The 26,280-nt window shown below is 42.7% G+C and overlaps 1 protein-coding gene across 2 annotated transcripts in view; it reads left to right on the forward strand.

The window, feature by feature from the left end:
• Positions 1–26,280, forward strand: part of TANC2 (tetratricopeptide repeat, ankyrin repeat and coiled-coil containing 2) — a 197,838-nt gene that overhangs the window by 135,316 nt on the left and 36,242 nt on the right. For both annotated transcript variants that reach the window (XM_083407362.1, XM_083407363.1), the window contains exons 7-14: positions 4,576–4,765; positions 11,215–11,478; positions 17,248–17,373; positions 18,319–18,600; positions 19,406–19,539; positions 21,234–21,465; positions 21,585–21,751; positions 23,701–24,308. In XM_083407362.1, coding sequence (XP_083263488.1) covers positions 4,576–4,765; positions 11,215–11,478; positions 17,248–17,373; positions 18,319–18,600; positions 19,406–19,539; positions 21,234–21,465; positions 21,585–21,751; positions 23,701–24,308 — 2,003 coding nt within the window. The remainder of the gene's footprint in view (positions 1–4,575; positions 4,766–11,214; positions 11,479–17,247; positions 17,374–18,318; positions 18,601–19,405; positions 19,540–21,233; positions 21,466–21,584; positions 21,752–23,700; positions 24,309–26,280) is intronic.

The following is a 26,280-nucleotide window of genomic DNA, read 5'->3' on the forward strand; positions in this document are numbered from 1 at the left end:
TGTTACTTTTAATTACAAGGAAACTCAGAAGGGAGGGATTTGAGGAAGTCAACCAAGATGTTTAAAAGGTCGGATTTGTGAAGAATTAAGTTTGTTGTTATTGTTTATCTGTTTATTGTTCCGCCCTCCCCCCCTTTCTTTTTTCTTTTTCTGTTTTTGTGTATCATTTTGCTTTGTGGTTTGTGTTATCACTGTGGAAAATCTAATAAAAAATTTATATATAAAAAAAGGAGAATCACACGGGCTGACAACTATCACAATCCCCTCTTTCAAAGCCACTTATTTTCTGACTGTCAGGGGCAGCCTGACAGCCAGGGAGGCAGTGTGCCTGGGCAGCGTTGAAGGCAAGGATGTGTACAAACATCCTTTTTCGTTAGCTTATTTTTAATGGGCACTTAATTGAATACATCAAAGCAGAGAGCAGAGACTTCCGTTATAAGTGGTTCCTTGTGTTCAGGGATTAAAAAATAGATTCCATCTTCTTATAAAAAAGCAAATATGCTTCTGGAAGGCAAGGACAAGAAGGTATCTGTGGAGGAATGGTTGCATTCTGTAATAGATTTATATCTCTGAGCTAGTTTTTGCATGAGCAGGTTTCTGATGGGCTCTGAATACTTTCTGTGTATGTAAAGGAAAAATAATACCTGTAAAAGCTGTTTTCTGTGAGTGGTACTTTTGTTAAGGGCAGTGATAAGGCTGTAGTGAGGCATGGGCAAATTGGGGTGGTTTTGTTAAGAATTCCTCTTGTCCCAAATCAGTGAGTGAACGTAATAACTTTGGCCTAGATGCCGTGTGATGCCTTGGAATTATATAGCAACACAACACAAAGGCCCTAACTTCAAATAGCCTGGTAGAAAACTCAGTGAGACTTAAACATGAAAAACAGCACTTAAAATGGGCTGAAGCACTAGAAGGACCCGGTTAATTAATGTCAGATACATGAGATAACATTCATATTATATTTTGCTGAACTAAAATTTCCTTTGTTTTGCCATTTTGAAAAATATTAGCAATTTGGTCCCTATGATGTACATGGGTTATATGTGCTCCAACAAGAGACTGATGGCTGCTTCAATTTAGACCTGGTGGAAGGGGGCAAAAAAGAGTTTTCCAGTTGAGATTCCTTCCTCATGCAATGAGCAATCTGTAGGAGAAGATTATAAAGTATGATGGTGCTCTGAATCAGCTAACAGGAGGTTTTTTTATTAATAGCACTGTTACCCCTTTCCTCCAACCCTCTCCAAGTCTCTTTCCACTCATTGTAGCTTACTGCCACTACACATAGCAGCAAACCTACCACTGGAACCTGCCTGTCCTGGGATTGATTGCTCAACATAATGAATCATTGTGGGGGAAATTGTTTGGATTACCAACCGTTGATTTGCTAATCATAGTATCTGGTGTTTGGTTGAGTTATTAATTTCCCCTTAACTTTCAAATCCCATTAAGTAAAGAAAACCACTCTGAGACACAACAGCTTGCAGACTGTCCCTTTTGCCGCTGGGAGTTTCTTACATAACCAGAACTCCTGAAAAGCCACTTACAATCAATTAAAAAAAATAAGAGCCCTGTTGGTTCAGGTGGGGTGCTAGGGCTGTTGGCAGTGGTTCTCTTGCCTCTAGTCATTCTGTGTCGCTAACAGATTTTGTGTTTTGCTATCTAGTGTAAAGGCTTGGCTTTCTTTGCTTTCTCTGCTTCTTGCCACACTTATGTATTTGCTTTCCGAAGAAGTGAGAATTTTCACAAGCAGCAGTAGAATTTCTGCAGCAAATTCTATCGCTTCCCTCACAGATACCCAAGCAAGTGTCCTTCTAAATTAATTCTGGCTATATTTTCATTGCCCTACTTTACAAGAGTCGGTTGCAGACATTTCTCACATCCATAATGCTTAAACAATTTTTTTATATCATTAAAAAATTAATACATCTGATTTAAGATTCATATAACATAAGGGACGTGGGTGGCGCTGTGATCTAAACCACAGAGCCTCTTGGGCTTGCTGATCAGAAGGCTGGCAGTTTGAATCCCCACGACGGGGTGAGTTACTGTTGCTCCATCCCAGCTCCTGCTAACCTAGCAGTTCGAAAGCACACCAGTGCAAGTAGATAAATAGGTACCACTGCGGCGGGAAGATAAACTGTGTTTCTGTGTGCTCTGGCTTCTGTCATGGTGACTGTTGCACCAGAAACAGTTTAGTCATGTTGGCCACATAACCTGGAAAGCTGTCTGTGGACAAATGCCGGCTCCCTCGGCCTAAAAGCGAGATGAGCGCCGCAACCCCATAGTCATCTTTGACTACACACACACACATATATATAAAGAAAACAAATGAAATACCAAAGTATTCCTGATTACTAATAACAGCACTCCCAAAATTGTTGAGTTATGTTTCATTTGGTTCCCAATTTCATTGTTTGTATAATTTTTGTATAGTTACTACCCTGTTTTTCAATGCTGTTCTATTTTTCAATCATATGAAAGTCTTCCACTTAGTGGCAAGGGCCATTGTTATAAAATATAATACAGCTTCTTATATATTTCCGCTTTTATATTTGCAGATAATTAAGCACACATTCTAGTAGGTTAGGAGTGATGCTATTACCGAAAATTTCTTTAGCATTTCTGTTAACTGTTTCTGCATATATTGGTGCTCTTTATATTGCCAGCACATTTGGTAAAAGTCTGCTGTTATAAGACAAACGTTGGACAGGAAAGGCTTTGAAAGTTTCCCTAGTAAAGAGTTTAACATTCCCAGGGTTTGTTTGCTTGCAATCGACATGTACATCTGGACGCCTGTGGGAATGGTCTCACAAATACATTAAGCAAGACAAGATCATTGGTGCACTAATGGCTGAGGAGTAGCACACATGCTATTTGATCTGTTTCTCCAATGTTACAGATTCAGATAATCTGGGCTCAGAGCACTGGAGAGCAGTAACAAGTACCAGTACCAATTTTGGTTCTGAGTTGGCATGTGCATTTTTGGTAGGAACACTGTCACAGACTGCAATGTGGGTGGCCTATGATGGCTTTTAAAAGTAACTTATTTTAAATGTGCAAAATTAAAGCAGCTGGCTTTTTCAGCACGCTATAAGCTGAGCATACAAACTCTCTTCTTCAACAGAATCAAGATTATTTGTCAGATTAGACATCTTGAAGCCACTCATCTCTGTGCATGGTTTTGCAGACAGTTAAAGTGAAATAAATCTTCCCTTTTTGATCAATACCAACCTCATGCGCCTTCAGCTTTGGATTATTCTGTTATGCAAAGGAAATACTTTATTGGTTGCTCTTTTTCAAAAAATTAAATTTGGCATGAAAAATGTTCCCTGTGAGAAAAAGGGGAGCTGTTTTGATACGTCCTCCTTTATCTGAGTACAAAATCATTGTCATATTTCGTGAATGGAAGAAGCACTTACAAAGCAAAATCAGATGCCAAGAGAGCTTCCTGAGCAGAGTCATTGGGGAAAGTGCCAGACTGCAAGTTTATTGGATTTCCTGTATATATTGTGCCAGGGATGCTAAAATAGAAGGAAACTCAAATAGTCTTCTCGGCTTTCACAGCTGTCTTGCTTGTGTAGAAAACCATTTTTGCCAATGTTCTGCAAAATGCTACCATTCCAGTACTCGTATCTAAAGCAAATAATGACATTATGCTGGTTAAAATATGTGTTGCTTACTACTGGGGGAAAGCAGAAAATAGAATTATGTGTGTCTTTTCTGTGGCTAGCTCTCAAAGTAGCAGGTATGTGGGATACAATCGAAATACAGCGTTTTAAATAGGTATTATGTGAGGAGGCTATCAGTCCCAGATACAATGCAGCTTTGGGTGTACTTTCAAGTATTACACCAGCAGCCTGTACTAATTTTGCAGGTTTTTGTTGAAAGAATGTGATTTTAGTGTATTCTGCACCAAGAGAAAATGGTAGGACTTAGAATGGCCTGGAAGTGTAAGAGAGGTTACTTTAGAACCATTGTCTTAGCCCAGATGACATTCCAACAGCCAACTACCGTATTTTTCACTCTATAAGATGCACTTTCCCCCTCCTAAAAAGTAAGAGGAAATGTGTGTGCGTCTTATGGAATGAATGCAGACGGGAGGCTCTGCTCAGCAGTCCCTTTAAAGAGCTGTGTGGAACGTGTGTGTGGCTCTTGGGGGCTTTTCCCCGAGGAGGGAGAAGGGCTGCCCTTCTCCCTCCTTGGGGAAAAGCCCCCAAGAGCCGCACACACGCTCCGCGCGCTCTTTAAAGGGAGCACAGCTCTTGGGGGAGCCTTCCTCCCGCTGCCCGGTAGAGGCTACGCACGGCTATCCCATAAGCCAGAACAGCAAGAGGCTATCCCAGAAGCCAGATCCCTCTTGCTGTTCTGGCTTCTGGGATTCAGAATATTTTTTTTCTTGTTTTCCTCCTCCAAAAACTAGGTGCATCTTATGGTCTGGTGCATCTTATAGAGCGAAAAATATGGTATATTTGTTGTTATACTATATAGATGCTGAAGTGCAAGCCAGAGTTAAGTGTCTGAATGCTATACTAATAGATTGCAATGACTGAATTGTTCCCGTTTCCAATTTTGCAGACCTCAGCAGTGTCCCAACGAATAAGTCCTTGTTCCACGCTGACCAGTAGCACTGCTTCACCACCTGCCAGTAGTCCCTGCTCCACCCTCCCTCAAACTAGCACCAAGGATGTTATAGCAAAAGACTGCAGTTATGGAGCTGTTACCAGCCCCACTTCTACTCTTGAGAGCAGAGACAGCGGCATAATAGGTGAGTCATGTTCATGGGCACCAGTAATGCTATGTGTCTTGGAATCATGTTTAATAGAATGTTAGTGACATGAAGAATTGGCATGAAACTGCTGAATTAAAGCTTACTAAGACTGATTCTATTTGCTCAGGCATGAAAAGAAACAATACTTTCCTTTCCTACTACAGGATTAACTTAACAATGAGAGGATGATTGTATTAATACAAAGTGCTGCTGTTATGAATGGTCACTGTGCTTATTTTGCATACAGCTAAGCGCCAATTTAATAGTTGTAGAGTGTACTTTTTGCATTTCATTGCCGTTTGATCCCATTATGGACCACTTACACACCCTGAGGATAGTATTTAATTCATTGGGAGGACTTTAGTCGATTAAAAGCATATGCCATAATAATCCATTAGTCTTTAAGGTGCAACAAGACTCTTTGTCATTCTAACCTTTCTTTGGGGTAGAGTATATCCATGGGATGCTCAGTAGATGAGCCCTCCAGTTAACTTGCAGAGCTTGGATCAAGAAAAGCAGTCTCTCAAAATAAATGTATTTCACAGAGTCATGATCAACTGCAGAATCCCTATCATAGCACTGTTTTGTTTCTCCTGTTAGCAACAAAGTGCAAAGCTTCTCCAGGTCTTTATGCTAAGGTGCAAAGGGGACCTAACTGCTGTTGTCACCTTGGCTCAGAAATTTGCTTCCATCTGCAATAACCCTGATTCCCAGAGTGTTCAGGAAAATCAGAACTGAGAGAGTAGATATAATCTGTGTTACCTCTCAGTAGTACCCACTAGTGAAGCTATTGATGTGATACCAGAGAGACTTCCACTGGAGCGCAATCTTATCAGCTCAGGGACTGGCAAATGTCTGCCTCTTGGTTATCTGACAGAAATGATCTCAACAGCTTTCTACAACACAGTTTATGAAGTAATGTGGAAGGTGTGTATTTTGTAGTGCTGGAGGAAGAGAGCCATAGCTCTTCGTACTTCTTTCAAGTAGAAGTTAGAATTGCCTTAACTTGTCCGGTCACTCCTCTGTTCCCCCAATCATTAAAATACTTAACCAGCTTTTTAAAAGATGGAGTTTTGACATGGGAAAGAGGACAGGTTTATGTGTATCAGTATAGCACTATCTTGTCATATTCAACATTTTCTGTTGCCTTAGTAATAAAAGTTTTAGCTGCCAATTTCTCTGTGTAAAACATTTACCTCTCAACCCTTACTCTATTCTCTGCAGTTGAAAAATTATCAAAATAATTCCAATATATACTTCCCCATTATAAATTGTTAGAATTTCTTGTTTGGAATAATGAAAGGCAAAAAGGTTGATACAAGTGCGGCTAGAAAACAGATTAGAGTTACCCTTTTCAGTGCAAGATGGATTAAGAGCCGCGTGTGTCCAAAAGTAAATTCTAAAATAGCATACTGGTTTGTAGTATATTTGTTTCAAATGAGAAAAAAGAAAGATTTGTGCTCACCCAACACCATTCCTTTGATGAACCACATTTCTTTAACCAGAGGCTGCACCAGAGGAGTCTGTTCTTGCAGAAATATTCACTGCTTGGTTCATTTCCATGAGGATCACGTGAAAATTCTAATCAAATGCTCATTCAGTGATCTGTTTTGCTTCCGTGGCATCTTGGTAGGTCTGGCTCATAAGTCTCTCCAAATCCACTGCAACTTCTCTCAGAGAGTCCTCCTTTTTCTTTCTTCCTCTTGTCATTCCTGCTCTGGTTTCTGGCCCACTCTGACTGGTGGTTTGATCCAAACCTTTGATCAAAAGCCCTGAAGTCTTCATCTGGGGCCATCTCTTGCTGGACTTGAGAGGTTGAGCCATTCAGACTAACTGCCAGTAGTTTCTGTTTCTTTCTGTCATCTCCATTTTCCTGAGCATGGTCTCAATATGAGGCAGATATGCTTCTCAGACTGCCTGGCTTCCACGGGCTTGTGAATTAATCCTACTGTAAGAGATTTGATCCATCCCACCAAGGCCTTTACATGAGGCTTTCACACAAGGTGAAAAAGTTTAAGGGTTTCCCCCTCACCAATGGCTACAACTAAATCTCCTTCAAGCCACTATTAGAATAGGTTGCACTTTCACTAGTCAGCAGCTATTCATATAGCTTTTTGCTCTAGTTTGCATTGGAAGGTCAGAAGGTAGATGAAGCCTGCTTATTTTCAGCGTCTGACTGTAGTACTCCAGTCCAAGCTCATTAAATACTCATACATCTTGTGGAATGTCTTAACCAGACTCAGATGGGATCTGTGCAGCTGGGCTTTTAGGTCAGCTTTGATCCCTTTAGCTGCTGAGCAAGCAAGGCTTTCACCTATTCCTGTGCAGCCTTCAGGGTTGCTTTAAGTCATCTTCATCTCCTAGTGGGATACCCTGATTCTACTAGAAGCGCTGCAGCAATTTTCTACATATTGGCTAAATCACATCACATCACAGTTTCTCCTGAAAGAAACATTGCTCTACTTCTTATGCTACGGTTAAGCACTCCATACTTTCTCAAGTATGAGAAATCCAGGGAACTGTACTACGGGATTTAGTTTCCTTTGAATGAAAGTACGCTACATACTTAAGTTGTCACTGAAGTATCTGTTTTATTTACAAGCATAGTAAAAGGAAATAGATTTCAAAAACAGGCAGTAAAACTGGTGACCCAAGGCAGCTCCCCAGCAGAAGCCAGTGCAGATGAACTCACATCTGCCTGCCTGTCTATCTCCATCTGTGTCCAGATCTGTCTGACCTCAGCATCTCTCTCCCCATCTGCTTCTAGTGTTCATCCTGTCCTTCCTCTAAACTCTGATGGGTGCCTTATTTCAAAGGCATGGGAGGGGAAGTCCCTGGCTATCCATTGGTTTAACAATAGGTCCATTTGCACTAATCGAGGCAGCCAAACTCATAACAAAGATTACTAATGGAAGCAATAGAAGCCTCAAAGGAAATTTGTTGCAAACTAAGTTTATCGCTCTTAGATTTGTCGGTCCATGTTGAGTCTGCATATTATCTCACTTCAATTGCAGTTTCTCTCTGCCTCTCTCATAACCCATAAAGCAGAGGTTTTCAACCTTTTTGGGTCCACGGCTCCCTTGACCAACTACATTCTTTCTGCATTGGATGCCCAGCCCTCACACTTCCTTTCTAAAGCAAAGCTCTCATAGGGTCCTAGAGTCCTCCTTCCAAAGCACAGTTAGTGCATTCCCAGATTTGGGAATTGGTGGGAGGGCTCTAGGACCCTGCCGGAGCCTCTCTTTGGAAAGGGGGTGGGGCGTGGAGTGTCAAATTGTGTGGCCTGTGGGTTCCATGTCAGAGTACTCTTGCAGCCCACTTGGTATGAAAAGTTGGACTGCCCTTGTTTATAGCTTGCTAAGATAATTGTATGGAAGTGAGAGCTGGACCATAAAGAAGGCTGATCGCCAAAGAATTGATGCTTTTGAATTATGGTGCTGGAGGAGACTCTTGAGAGTCCCATGGACTGCAAGAAGATCAAACCTATCCATTCTGAAGGAAATCAGCCCTGAGTGCTCACTGGAAGGACAGATCCTGAAGCTGAGACTCCAATACTTTGGCCACCTCATGAGAAGAGAAGACTCCCTGGAAAAGACCCTGATGTTGGGAAAGATGGAGGGCACAAGGAGAAGGGGACGACAGAGGACGAGATGGTTGGACAGTGTTCTCAAAGCTACCAGCATGAGTTTGACCAAACTGCGGGAGGCAGTGGAAGACAGGAGTGCCTGGCTGTGGTCCATGGGGTCACGAAGAGTTGGACACGACTAAACAACAACAACAAAGATAATTTCATATGGCGATGTATACACTAAGAAGATCTAGAAAAGTCTAGTTGACCAGATTTGTGTAGGGTGAGGGAAGTTCCTCTGGTCAAGCTCATAATTGGGCTTAGGTAATTGGTTTGTTTATTCCTTGGCCAGTTGCGAGCCAAATTGGACCTCATCATGCACACTCCACAATGTCTTTGACAGTGCAGTGGGTTCCAATCCCACCTCCAACTGTTCCCCTTCCATCCCACAAACTTCTTCCTTGCTTGCTTTTATTCACCCGTGTTTTTCCAAGCTCCCTTCTAACGCATGACACCGCCCATGTGCCTGGCTGCTAGATCCAGTGCAGAGGAGGCAATTTCAGGCCTCACCCTCCACCTCGATCTCCAGTTCTGGGCCTGCTGCACTGCTATGCAATGTGCTGGATGCAAGCACACAGAGAAGTACAATGTGCTGGGAAGATGGAGAGTTGAGAGAAATGTCTATCACTTATTTTCTCACTCCTTCTTTCAGCCAAAGCAGCAGGAGCAGCCAAGTAAGTGGATGGAAAAGAAGGAGGCTTGGAGGATCATACGCATTGGGGGTGGCAGGGACATAGCTTGTGAAGTGTAGAGTTCTCCTTTGCTCAGATTGAAATCTAAACAGCAGAGAACAGACTCCAAATTTCATATTTCAGGGCTGGGTGATATAATGCCTGCATACACAGAAGCCCAGAGCCAATGGCTGGGAGTTAACCAATGAATCCTGTCAGCAGAATCCCTGTGCAAAGGCTCCTCTTTGCACAATGGGGATTCTCCCTCTTCCCCTGCTTCCCCCCCAAAATTGGTTTTGGGGTGTCAGGAAAGTGGGGATCGTTTAATCTAGCAAGTTGAAATGCTTGCCCTGGTGGAACAAATTGCCTTAGTGCAGTGCTGAGTTCCACCCAGTGATTGTGTCCTGTTTGAATGATAGCTAAATTAACCCCGTTGGAGGTAATGTGAGAGAATGACAGAGAAGTGGGAAGTAGCCGTCATCTTGAGTTCACTGTAGCAATGAACAGATTGATGAACAGAACAGCTGAGAAGAAAAGTCAGGGCTCCTGTATATTTTATGCTGTAAGAGCAAAACTTCTGCTTAATGATGAACTCCAGCAACTAACAGTTTGGCCTTTGTGACCTTCATGTTTCCTTAAATACAATTTGTGTTGTTACATTTTTCAAACTGCAAATGTATATTTGCATATTCATCTCCCCTGTAATTCCAAAACTTGCATTTATGTGGCAGAATAGTTGCCATATGTCATCTTATATTCTCTTTCTGATTGTCAAGGGAAAATATACATGCTTGCATAGCCACAGTAGACAACACTCATGCATAAGAGGAAGGGGGAGGTATCAGCAGACTGAACTTCAAGGTTTGCAGAAAACAAAACAAATAAAACCTGAAAGGTATCAATAAAGATCCTGGTCTTTCCCGTTTAGGTCCCCCCCCCTCAAAATCCAGAACAAGTGCAAATAATTGTCCATATTGCAGGTTGGAAAGGCATATATCTGGGAGAGAGTGGCTTAACTGTAACATTTTGTTGTGCGGACCAATTTGGATTCCATAATCTTTGAATTTACAGTTCACTTTTTGATATCTGAATGCAATGCAAAATTATGTTAGGGTTGTCAGATTGTTAACTGAGAGACCACACCTAAAATTTGTGCCTGAAGGCTCTACAACACCACCTCTTTGCTCTAGCCTTAACACTGTTGGTCCCATCGCTCACCAGAAATCAATCTAGGCTTGCCCCACAGCAGACAGGAGTGGATAGTATACAGATCTGGCTGGCCATCTCACCACTAGAATTAAGACCACTACTGGAGTCAAACAGGGATGCATTTTGGCACCTTTCCTGTTCAATTTTTATATTAATGACATGGTTAAAGAACTGGAGGGCCTACAGTTTGCCCCTGTCACAATTCTCGACCAAAAACTCTGTTTTAATGTATGCTGATGACCTAGTACTTGTATCTAGAACCCAGGTGGGCCTGAGACGGCTGCTTGCAAAATTAAGTTCATATTGCATGAGGAATGCTTTATCTATAAACTATGATAAGACGCAGGTCATTGTATTTGGGAAGCGTTCTAAAAAGCATGCTTGGCACCTGGATGAACACATCATAAACCAAGTAAATATGTTTAAATATCTGGGATTGATTTATTCAGAAACGGCATCTTGGAATACACAGCTATCCAATATTAAATTGCAAGCCTTTAAATCAGCAAAAGCCATTCTGAAATTTGCTGCATGTAAAGGTGGAAATCTGGTCAACCCAGCTCTATCTGTGTATAAAGCAAAAACAATGGCCCAGATTTTATATGGTGCAGAGGTTTGGGGTACCTCAAAGGTCTCCGGTCTGGAACCCCCACAGAATTATTTTTTAAGAATTCTTTTAGGTTTACCCAAAGACGTGCAATCTGCCATGGACAGGTTGGAAACTCGCATGTTGAGCATAGAGAGCCAAATAGATAGATAGTATACAGATCAGCAGTGGGGTAGCAGGCCAGAAAGTGCAATGGCTGCATTCGTACTCTTATAAGGCCGCTGAAGAAATAGACATGGTTGAACCATGGCAATCCTTTCCTTCATCTGTAGAGTCACACTTGAATTAACTGCCTCCTTTGTTATTCATGTTCTCTGTTTGTTTGTTACAGCAACACTGACAAGCTATTCTGAAAATATGGATCGTGCTAAGTATGGAGGGGAAAGCAGTAAAGAATTAGGATCTGGAGGAAACTTGAAACCTTGGCAGTCTCAAAAATCCAGCATAGACTCCTGTTTATATCGAGTGGATGAAAACATGACGGCCTCTACATACAGTTTGAACAAGATCCCTGAAAGGAACTTAGAGACTGTTTTATCCCAGTCAGTACAATCCATTCCACTCTACCTTATGCCTCGCCCAAACTCTGTAGCAGGTAAGAAATTCTCATTAAGTGCTAAGGTAAATTGTAATTAATGGTGAGCCAGAAACTCGTCACTTACATTTTTATCACCCTTGTAAAAAATTGTGTGAATGCTTCAAGTGTTTAAAATATTATTTCTGGAACAACATCCCACACTAACTTTACATTTCAAGTTATCCAGTGTCTTCTAGTTTTGTGTCCCATGGATCCTGCCTGTCTCTACCTTAGTCGTGTCCTTGGCCATGAGAAACTTGCTGAAGGATTACACAAAGCAACATCTCCACTCCTGATAGTTTCAGAAGTACTAGCACAATGTCACTTGCTCTTTGTTCAATTTAACCCTCATATTTAATTTAATCACATAAATTTCTAAATGTGCTAATGAGAGATTAATGAAAAGCTGCTAAAGAGTGATGCTGCGTGAACCAAGTAGTGAAATTGGGAGCGGAGGGGAGCCAAAATAAGACTGCACAAGGCCACTACAAACTCTAATATTCTGTCATTTCCCCTACTCCTAGGAACAACTTTAATCCAGTCTGGGTCTGCCTTACTTCCAACTAGCTCTAAGTCAAACATTTCTATTGGGTAGTCGCCAATCCTAAATTGATGAGTGACTCCCTAGAAGAATTTCACATGCCGGCAGCGACCATTTTAGGCGCGTCCATGTTGGGTGATAACACCGAAACTGGTGCTTCCTCCCTATGAAGCGTTGCCCGGGATTCATCACTCCGGTCCCGTAATGTCCCAAAGACATGAGCACATGACTAGCAGAGTCCAAACAGAAGCTCAGCCTTGAGGAGTAACATCTAAGCCTAATTTATTGCAAATTAAATCAAACGTAACAGAACAAAGAAAAACATGGCTTCTCTCTCTGCAAAGAGAACTGCAAAAACAATAGCTATACAAGACTCCAATAATCAGTGCTGGAATGTAAACAGACATGTGATATGTAACAATCCCACACATCTGTAGCACGGGAGGAATGGAATTCTCAACAGTCCAATTGATGTATGATTGCTGAGACATGAGTCCTTTTGGACCCGGAAGAGGGTAGAACCGGGGTGGTGGTGCAATGGGGGCAGGGCACACTTATGCGCATTCAGCAGATGCACACGGGAGCCGGGAACAGAACCCACACACAAAATGGTTGGTGCTTGTAGTAACAGACCTCAAGTGGTACCCGGAGAACCACAAAAGGTTTATATCAGTGATATTGCAGAAACTAATAGATACTGGTTTAGGACACAGATTTGCTGAGCTTGTATGCTTGGGAGAGATGCCCATGAAACGTTGTTTCCCTCATAATTTGCCTACAGCTGAGAAATGAAATTCTGCACATGGGTGGGGGACATTTCTTCCCAGATGTCTCAGTGCTGGACGCAGAGGCACTGGAGAAAAGTTTTTTGTTTCATTATAAAGGTGAGGTGAAAACATAAGCTAGTGTAGGGGTTCCCAAACTGTGGTTCACGGACCACCAGTGGTCTACAAATTTCATTCAAATGTGTTGATAAAAAGGACAATTAAAGATCATACAGCATCTAAGGTAAAGGTAAAGGGACCCCTGACCATTAGGTCCAGTTGTGACCGACTCTGGGGTTGCGGCGCTCATCTCGCTTTATTGGCCGTACAGCTTCCGGGTCATGTGGCCAACATGACTAAGACACTTCTGGTGAACCAGAGCAGCGCATGGAAACGCCGTTTACCTTCCCGCTGGAGCGGTACCTATTTATCTACTTGCACTTGACGTGCTTTCGAACTGCTAGGTTGGCAGGAGCAGGGACCGAGCAACGGGAGCTCACCCAGTTGCGGGGATTTGAACCGCCGACCTTCTGATCGGCAAGTCCTAGGCTCTGTGGTTTAACCCACAGTGCCACCCGCGTCCCTTCATACAGCATCTAGTGCACTACAATTACTAAAACAGGCAGAAAAAACTACTAAATGGTCTGCCAGGACCCTCAGCAATTTTCAAGTGGTCCATGGAGGAAATGTTTGGGAATCACTGAGCTAGGAGAAGCTAGCAAAGCCTGTAATAAAATTATTTGCAAATGCTATTGGTTGCTTGAGTTAGGAAGCTTCCTAGAACTTACTTGGTTAAACAAACCTAAAGGCTGCATAGCTTTTCCCCCCTCGAAGTTTGAGAGCATCACTAGACTTGCTCACCTTGTCTGTGAGTCTTAAACATCCCCCTTTAGGGCAGGGTGCACTTATTTTGGAGCTGAAATTAATATTCAGGGCTTAGGACAAAAGATAGGTGGGATTTTGAACCAATCTGATATAGTACATTAAAAGTCAATTTAAAATAGCTGGTGACTCATTTCCAACCTGAACTGAGGAAAGTTTGCCCATCCCTAGTTTATATCACAAGGGCTTTATAGAATCATTAAGTACCTTTAATCCTAGTTAAGCTATATTTCCTTCACTCTTGGAAAGTTTTATCAGAAGCTCTGCTTCTCTTTTTCTTTTGCAATAACTTGTGATTAAGTGTTACCTGGAAACTAAATCTGACAGCATGACCTGAAGACACACGATCCAGAAGTCTTGCTAGAGTTGAGCAGGCTCAGATATGGTATGATTTCGGGGGGGAAAGTCATGATATCAGTGAAATAAAATGTTTATCTCAGCAGCCCCCCTCCAAACTCCAATGGATCCTAGACCGCAAGGCATTGGCTAATATAAATGGGGGGGTGGGCAGTAAAAGGTTTAAGATTGTAGGCTATACTGGTATCTAGATCATGATAACTTTCATTTCTCCAGTCTTTGCCACCCTCAGCTGGCTGAAGATCTCCTGCTCCCTTAAACAGTTCCAGCACACCTTTCCTCTCTTCCTCCTAGAGCACCTTACTTCTTTCAAAGACACCCTCAAAATCTACTTTTTTGTGAAGCCTTTGACACAGTAGCCTGGTTTGCCTGTAATGCTGAGTTAAACTGGCTTACCTTGAACAAGAAAATTCTGGCCACCTGGCTGATCCCTTCCTCCTCTGCCTCCTTCACTATCAGGAGCTAAGTGATTTGGCTTAGCGTTATGTCTGAAACGGGGCTTGTGATTTGTCTCACTCCAGACAAGCCATGATCTGTAACCAAGCTTTGTTCATGGCTTGCCATTTTTGGTTTGTTTGGGAGAGACAAGTCCCAAGCCCGGATTTGCTTGTAATGCTAAGCTCCTGGCTTAGCTCTTCGTAGCACAGCAGCAGGGAGAGAGAGGAGCGAAGCAGCTGCCAGTTTCGCATTGTGTGATCAAGGCCACTCTCCTAGTTCTTCTGCCTTACAGTACCTAAGCCTAAGTATCTTTAACTGAAGTAGCACATATTCTTTTCCTGTTTTCCTCTGCCTGCCTCCACTTCGCTCTCCTTCCTTTGTTGTCTCCATTGTGTCTAATTATAGATTATATCCCTTTGGCAAAAGGACATCGCCTCTTGTAACTCAGCAAAGCAACATGTGCACCAATTATGCTGTATAAATCAGTCATCTTCATTGCCCAAAATAGCCTCATATCTATAGAAATCTTGACATGCTTCTTAGGACAAAGAGGTCATTTCTCTCTCCTTTGACCATAAATGTTCTCCACATATTCTCCACCTTTCTGCTGAAATAATACTTCATCATTTTATTTATTTTTACTGTGGACCTGTTCAAAACAACATTTTAAAAGCATCTAAGCAATTTGTTTATTGTATTTATTCGTTCAATAAAAACTCAAAAGTATTTTACAAAATGCAAATGCAAGTGACACCTTTTGCTTTCTGTGGTTGTATATTATACTTAAAATTACATATACATTCTGTGCCGGTTTTCTTTTTCCTGTTCCACGCAATCTGAATACCTCTCTTGCAGTTCTCCTTTGTGGGCTGAGTAAAAGGAAAATATAGATTGAGTGATTTTTGTGTGCATTGGGCCTTAAGTATTTTGCATTGTTAGTGACGGAAGCCATTCAGCATTCCTTAATTTCAGCTGAGAATATTTACAGTGTACAACATCATTGTTTTCTATGTAAGCCTTCTAAAGAACTAATCAGGCTAAAGGTACATTACAGTATGCTGCTATATCATTTTATTCTCACAACAGCCCTTTGAAGTTGGCCAGGTGGAGAAATAATTACTTGCTCCAGGCTGTGGTTTACGGGTGAGAAGGTATTTTTGACCTGTGGTTTCTCTGTAACATATATTTTAGCCTTATGAACAAAGAGCTGCCTACACCTAGTTATCAGGGTTGAAATGCATCTCTTTTTAGGCACTGCATACACCTACCATTAGGTGACATGAAGGCATTTTATAGCCGGATGGAAGTATTCATGGCAATGAAGTGTTTGCCTCATCAAACTGCAAAAGGGTCAGTGAGAGAGTTGGGAATCTATTTACCGCAAGGTTTCGGGCTCCAATATACTCATAAACAAATCCCAGGAAAGCAAGGTCCAACCATGTATGAACTCTAGATATAGTACCTGACATGATATATATTCTCTTGGAACTACTCGATCTAGGGCCAAAGAAATAAACAAGTGGCTACTATTAGGTCATTTTGCTAATAATAATAATAATAATAATAATAATAATACAGCTTTCAAAAGAATATTAAAATACTGTGATACATCAAACATTAAAAGCTTCCCTAAACAGGGCTGCCTTCAGATGTCTTCTAAAAGTCTGGTAGTTGTTGTTCTCTTTGACATCTGGTGGGAGGGTGTTCCACAGGGAGGGCGCCACTACCGAGAAGGCCCTCTACCTGGTTCCCTGTAACTTGGCTTCTCGCAATGAGGGAACTGCCAGAAGGCCCTCGGTGCTCTGGGACGTTAACATAATTGATTTAAGGAATCTTTCTCCCCATTCTTTAGAAACCTTCAGGTTTACATTTCTATCTTTTTCTAAATTAATAGATATTAACATTCTAATAAGCATGACCAACATATCTGATGAAGATTTTTTGTTGACTTTTCTTTGGTCCTGTGTTAAAGAGCATGAATTATTTGCTTTGATCCAATGAGCACAGCTCAGATGCTATACACCAGGGGTGGAGACCCTCCAACCTGTAGGCCAAATTAAACCTGCCAGGCCCTGGAGGTTGACCCACCCAACAGTTTTGGGCAAAGCATGCCCACGTTCGTGGGCCTGGCATATATGAAAGTTCAAACCGCAAGTTAAGGAAGAAAAATCTCCAGCGCACTTTCGGTATGCCTCTGATTCTTCCTTTTGAAAACAAAACACTACACTTTTGAATATGTTGCCCTTCAATATGTATTGAATGAAGAGTGCTGTATATTTACTATAATGTCTTAATACCAATCCCAAAATCCCTCGTACCTACGGGACTGCCTCTCCCGGTATGCCCCATGGAGAGCCTCAAGGTCCATAAATAGCAACACCCTAGTGGTCCCGGGCCCTAAGGAAGTTAGATTAGCTTCAACCAGAGCCAGAGCCTTTTCAACACTGGCTCCGGTCTGGTGGAATGCTCTGCCTCGTGAGACCAAGGCCCTGCAGGATCTGATTTCTTTCCGCAGGGCCTGTAAGACAGAGTTGTTCCGCCTGGCCTTTGGCTTGGAGCCAATTTGATTCCCTCCCCCTCTTTCTTTTTTCTTTTCCTTTCTCCTCCTGCAATGAGGTTTCAGTATTTTAATGTTGTATTTTAATTTTGTTTTTAAGTTGTATTCATTCAATTTGTTTTTATTATTGCTTGTTAGCCGCCCTGAGCCCGGCCTTGGCTGGGGAGGGCAGGGTATAAATAAAAATTGTTGTTGTTGTTGTTGTTGTTGTTGTTATGTGTCTCATCAAGCATTCTATTCATTGGCAGCCACAAGCTCAGCCCATTTAGAAGATCTAGCTTATCTAGATGAACAGAGGCATGCTCCCCTACGAACATCACTCCGGATGCCTCGTCAGAGTATGGCTGGTGCTCGCACACAACAGGACCTAAGAGGTAAGTATTATATGTGTGCAGCTGTGACATATCCTGGGGTCTTTAGCAGCTACCACCCTAGTACAGATGCCTGCTGAAGGTGTCCACATTCTGAGAAGGAGCCTAGTGTAGTCTGGGCTATCTCTGGCTGTGCTACAGTAAGTTATCCCGAGCTATCCAAAACAATTGGAATTGCTTTAAAGCAGGGTTTCCCAAACTTGGGTCTCCATTTGTTTTTGGACTACAATTTCCATAATTCCTGACCACTGGTCCTGCTGGCTAGGGATGATGGGAGTTGTAGTCCCCCCCCCCAAAAAAAAACCCACAAAAAAAGAAAAGAAAACCAGCTGAAGACCCAAGTTTGGGAAATCCTGCTTTAAAGTAGTAAGATTTAAATAAAAAATAATTACCACACTTTTGGCCCCTAATAGGGCAGTATAAATGGTGCTATCCACATACAGTATGAGAGCTTATACGTACTGGGAGATTCCCCAGCTATGGCAAAAAAGACTGTATATTAAGGGAGAGAAACCTTTTCAAATGTATGTGGGGTGGTGGGTGGGCCTTTGTATCTGCAATATCCTTCCATAGTAACAGAATCTTAAAAACAGCTAAAAGCGTCATAATTATTGAAAGACAGAGCAGAATATCCAAAATAGAGGAAGGAAATCTGTCCACCCTTGTTTTTATAGTCGGTATTCAAAAAGAGAAGGTGGTATGAGGCCGTTGGGGACCATCCCCCAAATCCCTTCCCATTGAATTATGTTTCCTTCTGCCTTTTTTGAAATTTCCCAACTTCTCTGTATTTAAATAGAGCAGTGCTATAATAGCCAATGATACCTAAGTTCAAATGGATCCCTTGAAAAGCTCATCATTGTTCAGGACTAGAAGGTGGCACTCGGTGCTTCCTTAACCATAACTAATTATAGTTACTGAATTGTACACGTGTTTTTCCCCCCTTTGCAGTACGCTTTGCACCTTACAGACCTCCTGACATCTCTCTGAAACCGCTGCTTTTTGAGGTGCCCAGCATCACCACAGAATCTGTATTCGTTGGCCGGGACTGGGTGTTCCAAGAGATAGATGTACAATTGCAGAGTGCTGATGCCAGTGTGAACAGAGGTGTGGTGATCGTTGGAAATATAGGCTTTGGCAAGACAGCAATCATCTCCAGGCTGGTTGCGCTGAGCTGCCATGGCACGCGCATGAGGCAGATTGCTTCTGACAGCCCCCATGCATCCCCAAAACGTAAGTGAAGAGATGTACTAACTGGATAAATCTGTTGTGTGCTTATATGGGTTACATATTATCCAATGGAGATGTGCTCCTATATACTGTACGCAAGCAGGTTGGGACAGTTCCTTGCATTTGTAGGTGTGAGAAATTATAGGGATTCATTTTCCAGTCATATACTATAAGAGCTTGGCATTGCTAGAAATTCAGCTTTTATTTCCATTGAATCTAGACTTGTCTTTCCACTTACTACAGTTCAGATAAGAGTGTTGGCAGCTATCTGCCTATATACTGAAACATTTGGGTGCCAATCTTTACAATGAGGACAGATGCAAAGAGTTCTTAGTGACTTCTCCACAATTAAGACTTCTTTCTCTGGAAATCATACTGCGTTCAAGCCAGAGGATGTTTTGGAAAGCTATTTTTAGTGGCCAGGAATATATGTCAGCTTGGGTTTATTTAATGTACAAAGCTTTGAATAGGTTTGGTAGTACTTATGCATCAAGAGCCTTCAGGGTGACATAAAAAGCCTAATAGAAAAATGCTTTTATTGATGGTGGAGAGGTACTGTGGTAGTTTCATTCTGGGGACTGTAGGCTATTCTAGTTTTATATGGTGCCATTTTGGCTGCGTTGCCTTAATGTCCAGCTGCCCACCCCTATATTCCTTTATTTGACTCCTGTTTTCCATGACCTGCTGTTTACAAATGTTGGCTTGTGTAAGGGAAATCGAGCTGTCCTTCTAGGGTGCATAGATGTGATTTGCTTGCTTCTCACTCTTTCCAGTCTAAGTCCATCTTTCTGCCTTTTCTGCATTGCAGATGTTGATGCAAACAGAGAGCTCCCCCTCACTCAGCCACCTTCTGCTCACTCTTCCATCACAAGTGGAAGCTGCCCTGGAACCCCAGAAATGCGCAGACGTCAGGAGGAGGCGATGAGGAGGCTTGCTGCCCAGGTATTACTTCCCCACCCAAACTTTTCATTCTGTTTTTCTTTCATATGGATGAAGCGAACCAAGGGAAAGGAATAGTGTACTTTAAGTCCTGCTACAGATAATTGGGGACGCGGGTGGCGCTGTGGTTAAAAGCCTCAGCGCCTAGGGCTTGCTGATCGAAAGGTCGGCGGTTTGAATCCCTGCGGCGGGGTGCGCTCCCGTTGCTCGGTCCCAGCGCCTGCCAACCTAGCAGTTCGAAAGCACCCCCGGATGCAAGTAGATAAATAGGGACCGCTTACTAGCGAGAAGGTAAACGGCGTTTCCGTGTGCTGTGCTGGCTCGCCAGATGCAGCTTTGTCACGCTGGCCACGTGACCCGGAAGTGTCTCCGGACAGTGCTGGCCCCCAGCCTCTTAAGTGAGATGGGCGCACAACCCTAGAGTCTGTCAAGACTGGCCCGTACAGGCAGGGGTACCTTTACCTTTACCTTACAGATAATTAACAACTATTTATTACGCTATGGCCGTGCTAAAATTCCCAAAATATTCCTTCTGTTTGCACAGAGGTTCCACTAATGTCGGAAGATCTCTTCCACCTCTTGGGGTTATTCCTTCACCAGTGTTGAGTGGGAAGTCTTTCCCTCAGTGTGATACTATGAAGATACTTGCAAATGCTCCCTTTCTTTGATGGTTGACTGGTTTGTTCTGAACAATGAAGTCACTGTGTGGAAGTATTGCTAAGTTAAATGACCACTGTTTGGTTTTGTGGGAGGGAAAAGAATTAAAAATACACAACTGCACCAAACCATTGTCTAACCCAGTGTTTCCCAAACTTGACTCTCCAGCTGTTTTTGAACTACAATTCCCACCATCCCTAACAATTGGCCCTGCTAGCTACGGATGATGGGAGTTGTAGTCCAAAACCAGCTGGAGACACAAGTTTGGGAAACACTGATCCAACAGATAGACCCAAGGTGGCAAAGCTCCAGCCCTCAAGCAAACCTTGGTCCACCAGGTGTTCCAATTTGGCCTGCAAGGGCATTTACTATACCCTCTTGTCACTTAGCTGACATCAGCTAACTGATGCAAGCTCATGGACAGGGGGGCAGAGTTCAACTCTGCTTTGGCTGCGTGAATATAGGTGTTTTCAGCCAAAGCAGGTTTTAGTGGGGGCACTAAAGCCTGCTCAGTTTGGCTGTGCACACGTCTTCCTTACTGGGAAAAGACTCCCATAGCCAGTGCAAACATTCCCGGATTTTACAGGTCTCAAGTGCGAGAGAGACTTCTTCCACCACGCTTGCAAACTGCACCTCTCATGCGATGGGGAGGGGAGTTTCCTTTTGCAAGCATTAGTGGAATGTGGGAGAAGTCCCTCCTGTAGCTAATGCCTGTAAAAAAAGGGGCACCTTGCTCAAGGGTGGGGGAAGCAGTTTCCTGCAGTCCTTGTAAAGGAAGAGTTAGGAGACCCCCCCCACCCCCCAGAGCTACAAGTACCCTTAATAAAGTACAGTTCCTCAGATCCTATGGGGGAAACCATGACCATTAAAGTACTTTAAATATATGGTCTAGGTGTGAACCTAGTCACTCTGCCCCTCATGCCAAAGACATTTAGCACAGGATCCTCCTCCTTGTTAGAGTGAGGGAAACTAGCAAGCAAATGTGGCTATTTTTTAACATTTGTCCACTGAGTAACTGATGTTTGTTCCCCCTTTTGCAGGTTGTTGCGTACCACTACTGCCAGGCTGATAATGCCTACACCTGCCTTGTGCCAGAATTTGTACACAACGTGGCAGCCTTGCTCTGCCGCTCCCCACAGTTTGCTGCCTACAGAGAGCAGCTGTTACGGGAGCCCCATCTACAGAGCATGCTCAGCTTGCGCTCCTGTGTTCAGGATCCCTTAGCTTCTTTCCGGAGAGGAGTTCTGGAGCCATTGGAAAGCCTTCATAAAGGTAGTGAAAAGCATGAGTTTCCCTTGATAGCAACGCACGACTGCGGCATCATTTTAAAAGCATAAGCTGAACCTTTCTGACCATATCTTTCTCCCACCTCCCTATTCCCAAACTCTCAGAACGAAAGATCCCCGATGAAGATTTCATCATATTAATTGATGGGTTAAATGAAGCTGAATTTCACAAACCTGACTACGGGGATACAATAGTATCATTCCTCAGCAAAATGATAGGGAAATTTCCATCCTGGCTGAAGCTGATTGTGACAGTCAGAACAAGTCTACAGGTAGGTTGGGAGCTAGTTTTTCCACTGTTCTGTATGATAATTGCTTTTCTCTGAATGGGAGCAGACACCTTACGTGGCCTCTGCTGTGATGGGGTTATCTGTTTGGAAACAGACGATTTATGCACAGTTTGCAAGGCATATGTACTGGTTGGGAGGAAATTTGGGGTGCACAAATGTTTATTAACCACTGCAACCTTACAGTATTAAGCTAGCTGTCTTGTTTAATAGTACCATGACAATTTCTAACTAAAAGAGAAAATAGGCAGCCACCTTCGTTGTCTACAGCTGCAAATAGAATTAGTTCACTTACTAAAGCTGAAATGTTGACTTCTTAGGAAATGAAAACTGTTACAGTTCAAAGGAAGATTCGCTTTCCAACCAGTATTTTAAGAAGGCAAGGCCACAGTTAGGTGCACCCAGCAGGACTTCCGGTCTTTTTTCATTGTGCCTCTACATGAACTGCTTTTGAAACTCCTCCAGCTTTCAAGAGTACATTGAATGCAATGGAGAAGATTGATATATTAAAAAGAAGTAAATCCCCCCCCCCCTTGACATTGTGGTTAATCCTATGATTCTTTGAATTGTTCCCAAGACCAAAACAATAATGGCAGTCAGTCATTTGCAGCTGCTACATTTGGATAATGAAAGTACATCTACCCACCTGCTGGTTTACTGATGAATGGTTTGGCTTCTTTAAAAAATTGACTTTTGCAGCAGCAGCAGCAGCAGAATCCCCCCCCCCTTCATTTTTTAAAAATTAGTTTTTAACGAAAGAGCACTTGTCGCCTTTGAGACTAGTAAATTTATAGTGGTGTGAATATTTATAGACAACATAACATGCATAAATATGATGGGAAGGGTGATAGAAGAGTTAAAGTACAAAGGAGGATAAAATACCTTCATATGGCTATCAGGGGCATAAAATATTAATAGAACACATTGCCAGAACATCTGCTTGAGTTTTTAAAAAGTGCTGGAGCACTGGACTTGCAAATGGAATGTGTAACTTAGGGGAATACAGTTTTCTCAGTGAGAACCACCTGTAATCTTCAAACCTTGAGAAACGAAAACATTTATTAGTTGATTCTAACACTGGCTTAGAATAGCGCTGAACACTTGACACCTTTCCTTCCAGCCAAGGTTCTCACATTGTTATGGCAGAAAAACAGGTGGAAAACATAAGCACATCCCTATTGCCACTTCTAATCATGCCTTTCACTGTGGTTCCCATACCTTGGACTCCACCCAGTGTGTTGTTCCATCTTTAAAAGTGCTGATTCCAGCCTCTTTCCAAGGAGAAAGCCCATTTTTATTTAATATTACTATTTAAATTTATATCCCATCCTTCATCCCTGAGGGGGATTCTCTTTTCTATCCATTGCTGTGCACATCAAAATCCCGTTCTTTTAAAAAGATGGAAGAGTAGCACTAGATACATCTACACCTTTGGAGATCATGCTTCTCTTGGGCTCTTCTGCTGGGGAATCAGACTTCTGGCTTCTGAAAAGAAGACCGACGAACCATGATGAAAATACAGAATGATAATGATGGCATGACATGGGTGCCCCATAAAAAAGTGAATGAACAAAACATGGCAGTTTCACACTAACCTGCTAGTGTAGAAGCACCCTAGGTCAGTATATAAAGGGCAATGACAGACCAGAAACAAATCTGTAGAAACTGTTGATTCCATTGTCACTTTGCTCTCTTGGTTGTGGTTTTGAAAGGCAGTTTGGAAATTTAGCTTTGTGTTTATTTCAAAGTCAGTTTAACTGTACCACCCAGGTTTAACAAGTGGTGCAACCTCATTTGGAGCCAGGATGACAGCATGTTTGGCCTGTAACTCATAACTATGTGTGCCAATATTTATACTTCCAGTGGGAGACTGATTGTATTTCTCCCATTTTTAACTTCTCCATTATTTACTTTACTCTTTTTTTTTCTTATAGGAAATAATTAAGTTATTACCCTTCCATAGGATATTCCTGGACAGACTGGAAGAGAATGAAGCTATAGATCAGGACCTCCAAGCCTACATCCTACACCGAATACATAGCAGCTCTGAGATACAGAATAACATCTCTCTTAATGGCAAAATGGACAATACAACCTTTGGCAAACTTAGTTCTCATCTCAAAACCCTGAGTCAAGGATCCTACTTGTACCTTAAGCTCACCTTTGATCTAATAGAGAAGGGCTATTTGGTGTTAAAAAGCTCTAGCTATAAGGTAGTCCCCGTCTCCCTTTCGGAGGTGTACCTGCTTCAGTGCAATATGAAGTTTCCAACACAGTCTTCCTTTGACCGGGTGATGCCACTCTTAAACGTGGCTGTGGCATCTCTGCACCCCTTGACCGATGAGCATATTTTCCAGGCCATCAATGCAGGAAGCATTGAAGGTTCCTTGGAATGGGAGGACTTTCAGCAAAGGATGGAGAACCTCTCCATGTTCCTTATCAAGCGCAGAGATATGACCCGAATGTTTGTCCATCCATCTTTTCGAGAGTGGCTGATCTGGAGAGAAGAAGGAGAAAAAACCAAGTTCCTCTGTGACCCTAGGTAAGTAATCCATCACCTTGGGGCAGGAGAAGACAGATATGAGATCACTTCATTTTTCATTAATATAACTCTGTGTAGTGTTATTGTTGTTGTTGTTGTTTAGTCGTTTAGTCGTGTCCGACTCTTCATGACCCCATGGACCAGAGCACGCCAGGCACTTCTGTCTTCCACTGCCTCCCGCAGTTTGGTCAGAGTAGTGTTATTGAGATGCGGCTAAAAAAGATGGTCCATTTACAATAGGAAGAGAACCAACCGGGTGGGTGTGTTATTGGGTTGATGTTGTTTTTATTTTGATTATGTGTTTTGTGGTTTTATATTTTGATTTTATTGTGTGAACCGCCCTGAGACCCGCAGGTATAGAGGAGGAGTAACAACAACAACAACAACAATTTATTACTTATACCCCACTCATCTGGCTGGGTTTCCCCAGCCACTCTGGGTGGCTTCCAACAAGAGATTAAAAATACATTAAAACATCAGTCATTAAAAACTGATGTCTTCTAACATCAGATAGTTGTTTATTTCTTTGACGTCTCAACTAGGGCCAGGGCCTTTTCAGTACTGGCCCCGACTTGGTGGCACTCTCTGTCACAAGAGACTAGGGCCCCGCAGGACTTGACATCTTTCCGCTGGGCCTGCAAGACATAGTTGTTCCACCGGGCCTTTGGTTTGGACTCAGTCTGACCCTTATATTTCTCTCCCCTTATGGTTTTGATCTATGGGCTACTATTAAAATGAAGCTGCATTTTAAATTGTATTTTAACCTGTATTTTAAATTGGTCCCCCCCCCCCATTATGTTTTTATTGTTTTTATTGTAATTTTACCGGTGTTAGCTGCCCTGAGCCTGGCTCTGGCCGGGGAGGGCGGGATATAAATATATTATTATTATTAATACTACTACTGTTATTGTTATTGTTATTATCTGATGGGAGGGTGTTCCACAGGGCGGGTGTCACTACCAAGGAGGCCCTCTGCCTGGTTCCCTGTAACTTTGCTTCTCGCAGTGAGGGAACCACCAGAAGGCCCTCGGCACTGGACCTCAGTGTCCAGGCAGAACGATTGAGGTGGAGATGCTCCTTCAGGTATACTGGGCCAAGGCCGTTTAGGGCTTTGAAGGTCAGCACCAACACTTTGAATTGTGCTTGGAAACATACTGGAAGCCAATGTAGGTCTTTGAAGAGTGGTATCTATATTCAGTAAATAGCAACAACAACACTAAGATAATCATTCTCTGATCACTCTCTCTATGTATGGAAGTCTGTGAAGGAACATCAAAAGGTTGGTGATCTTTGAGGGCATACACCTTTGTGTTTCTTTGGATGCGACTAAGGAAGATAATCACGTGTCAAGATGCTTAGTGATTATTCGTTGTATTTATTTTTAGGTCAATACCTCCACATTTAACTTATTAACAATTTAATAATGATTAAGCAGAGTCAAAGAGTTCAAAGAGTTTTATGTACATTTTGCTGTTGTAATCTTTACAGAACAGAAAGGAGAACAGGCTCTGTTATTCACTCATGCACAACTCTTTATTGTAGCTCAAAATGTTTCAGAATATAATACTCCTTCAGGAGCTTGAACAAAGCTAAAAAGGTAAAGGTAGCCCTGCCCGTACGGGCCAGTCTTGACAGACTCTAGGGTTGTGCGCTCATCTCACTCTAGAGGCCGGGAGCCAGCGCTGTCCGCAGACACTTCCGGGTCACGTGGCCAGCGTGATGAAGCTGCTCTGGCGAACCGGCACTAAAGCAGCACACGGAACGCCGTTTACCTTCCCGCTATAAAGCGGTACCTATTTATCTACTTGCACTTAAGGGTGCTTTCGAACTGCTAGGTGGGCAGGAGCTGGGACCGAACGACGGGAGCTCACCCCGCCGCAGGGATTCGAACCGCTGACAATGCAATTGGCAAGTCCTAGGCGCTGAGGTTTTACCCAATACCCTGTTCTTAAAATCTTGAAAGCTCAAAAAC

This window comes from Podarcis tiliguerta (assembly GCF_965153285.1).
Source record: "Podarcis tiliguerta genome assembly, chromosome: 13".
Classification (NCBI taxonomy): Eukaryota; Metazoa; Chordata; class Lepidosauria; order Squamata; family Lacertidae; genus Podarcis; species Podarcis tiliguerta.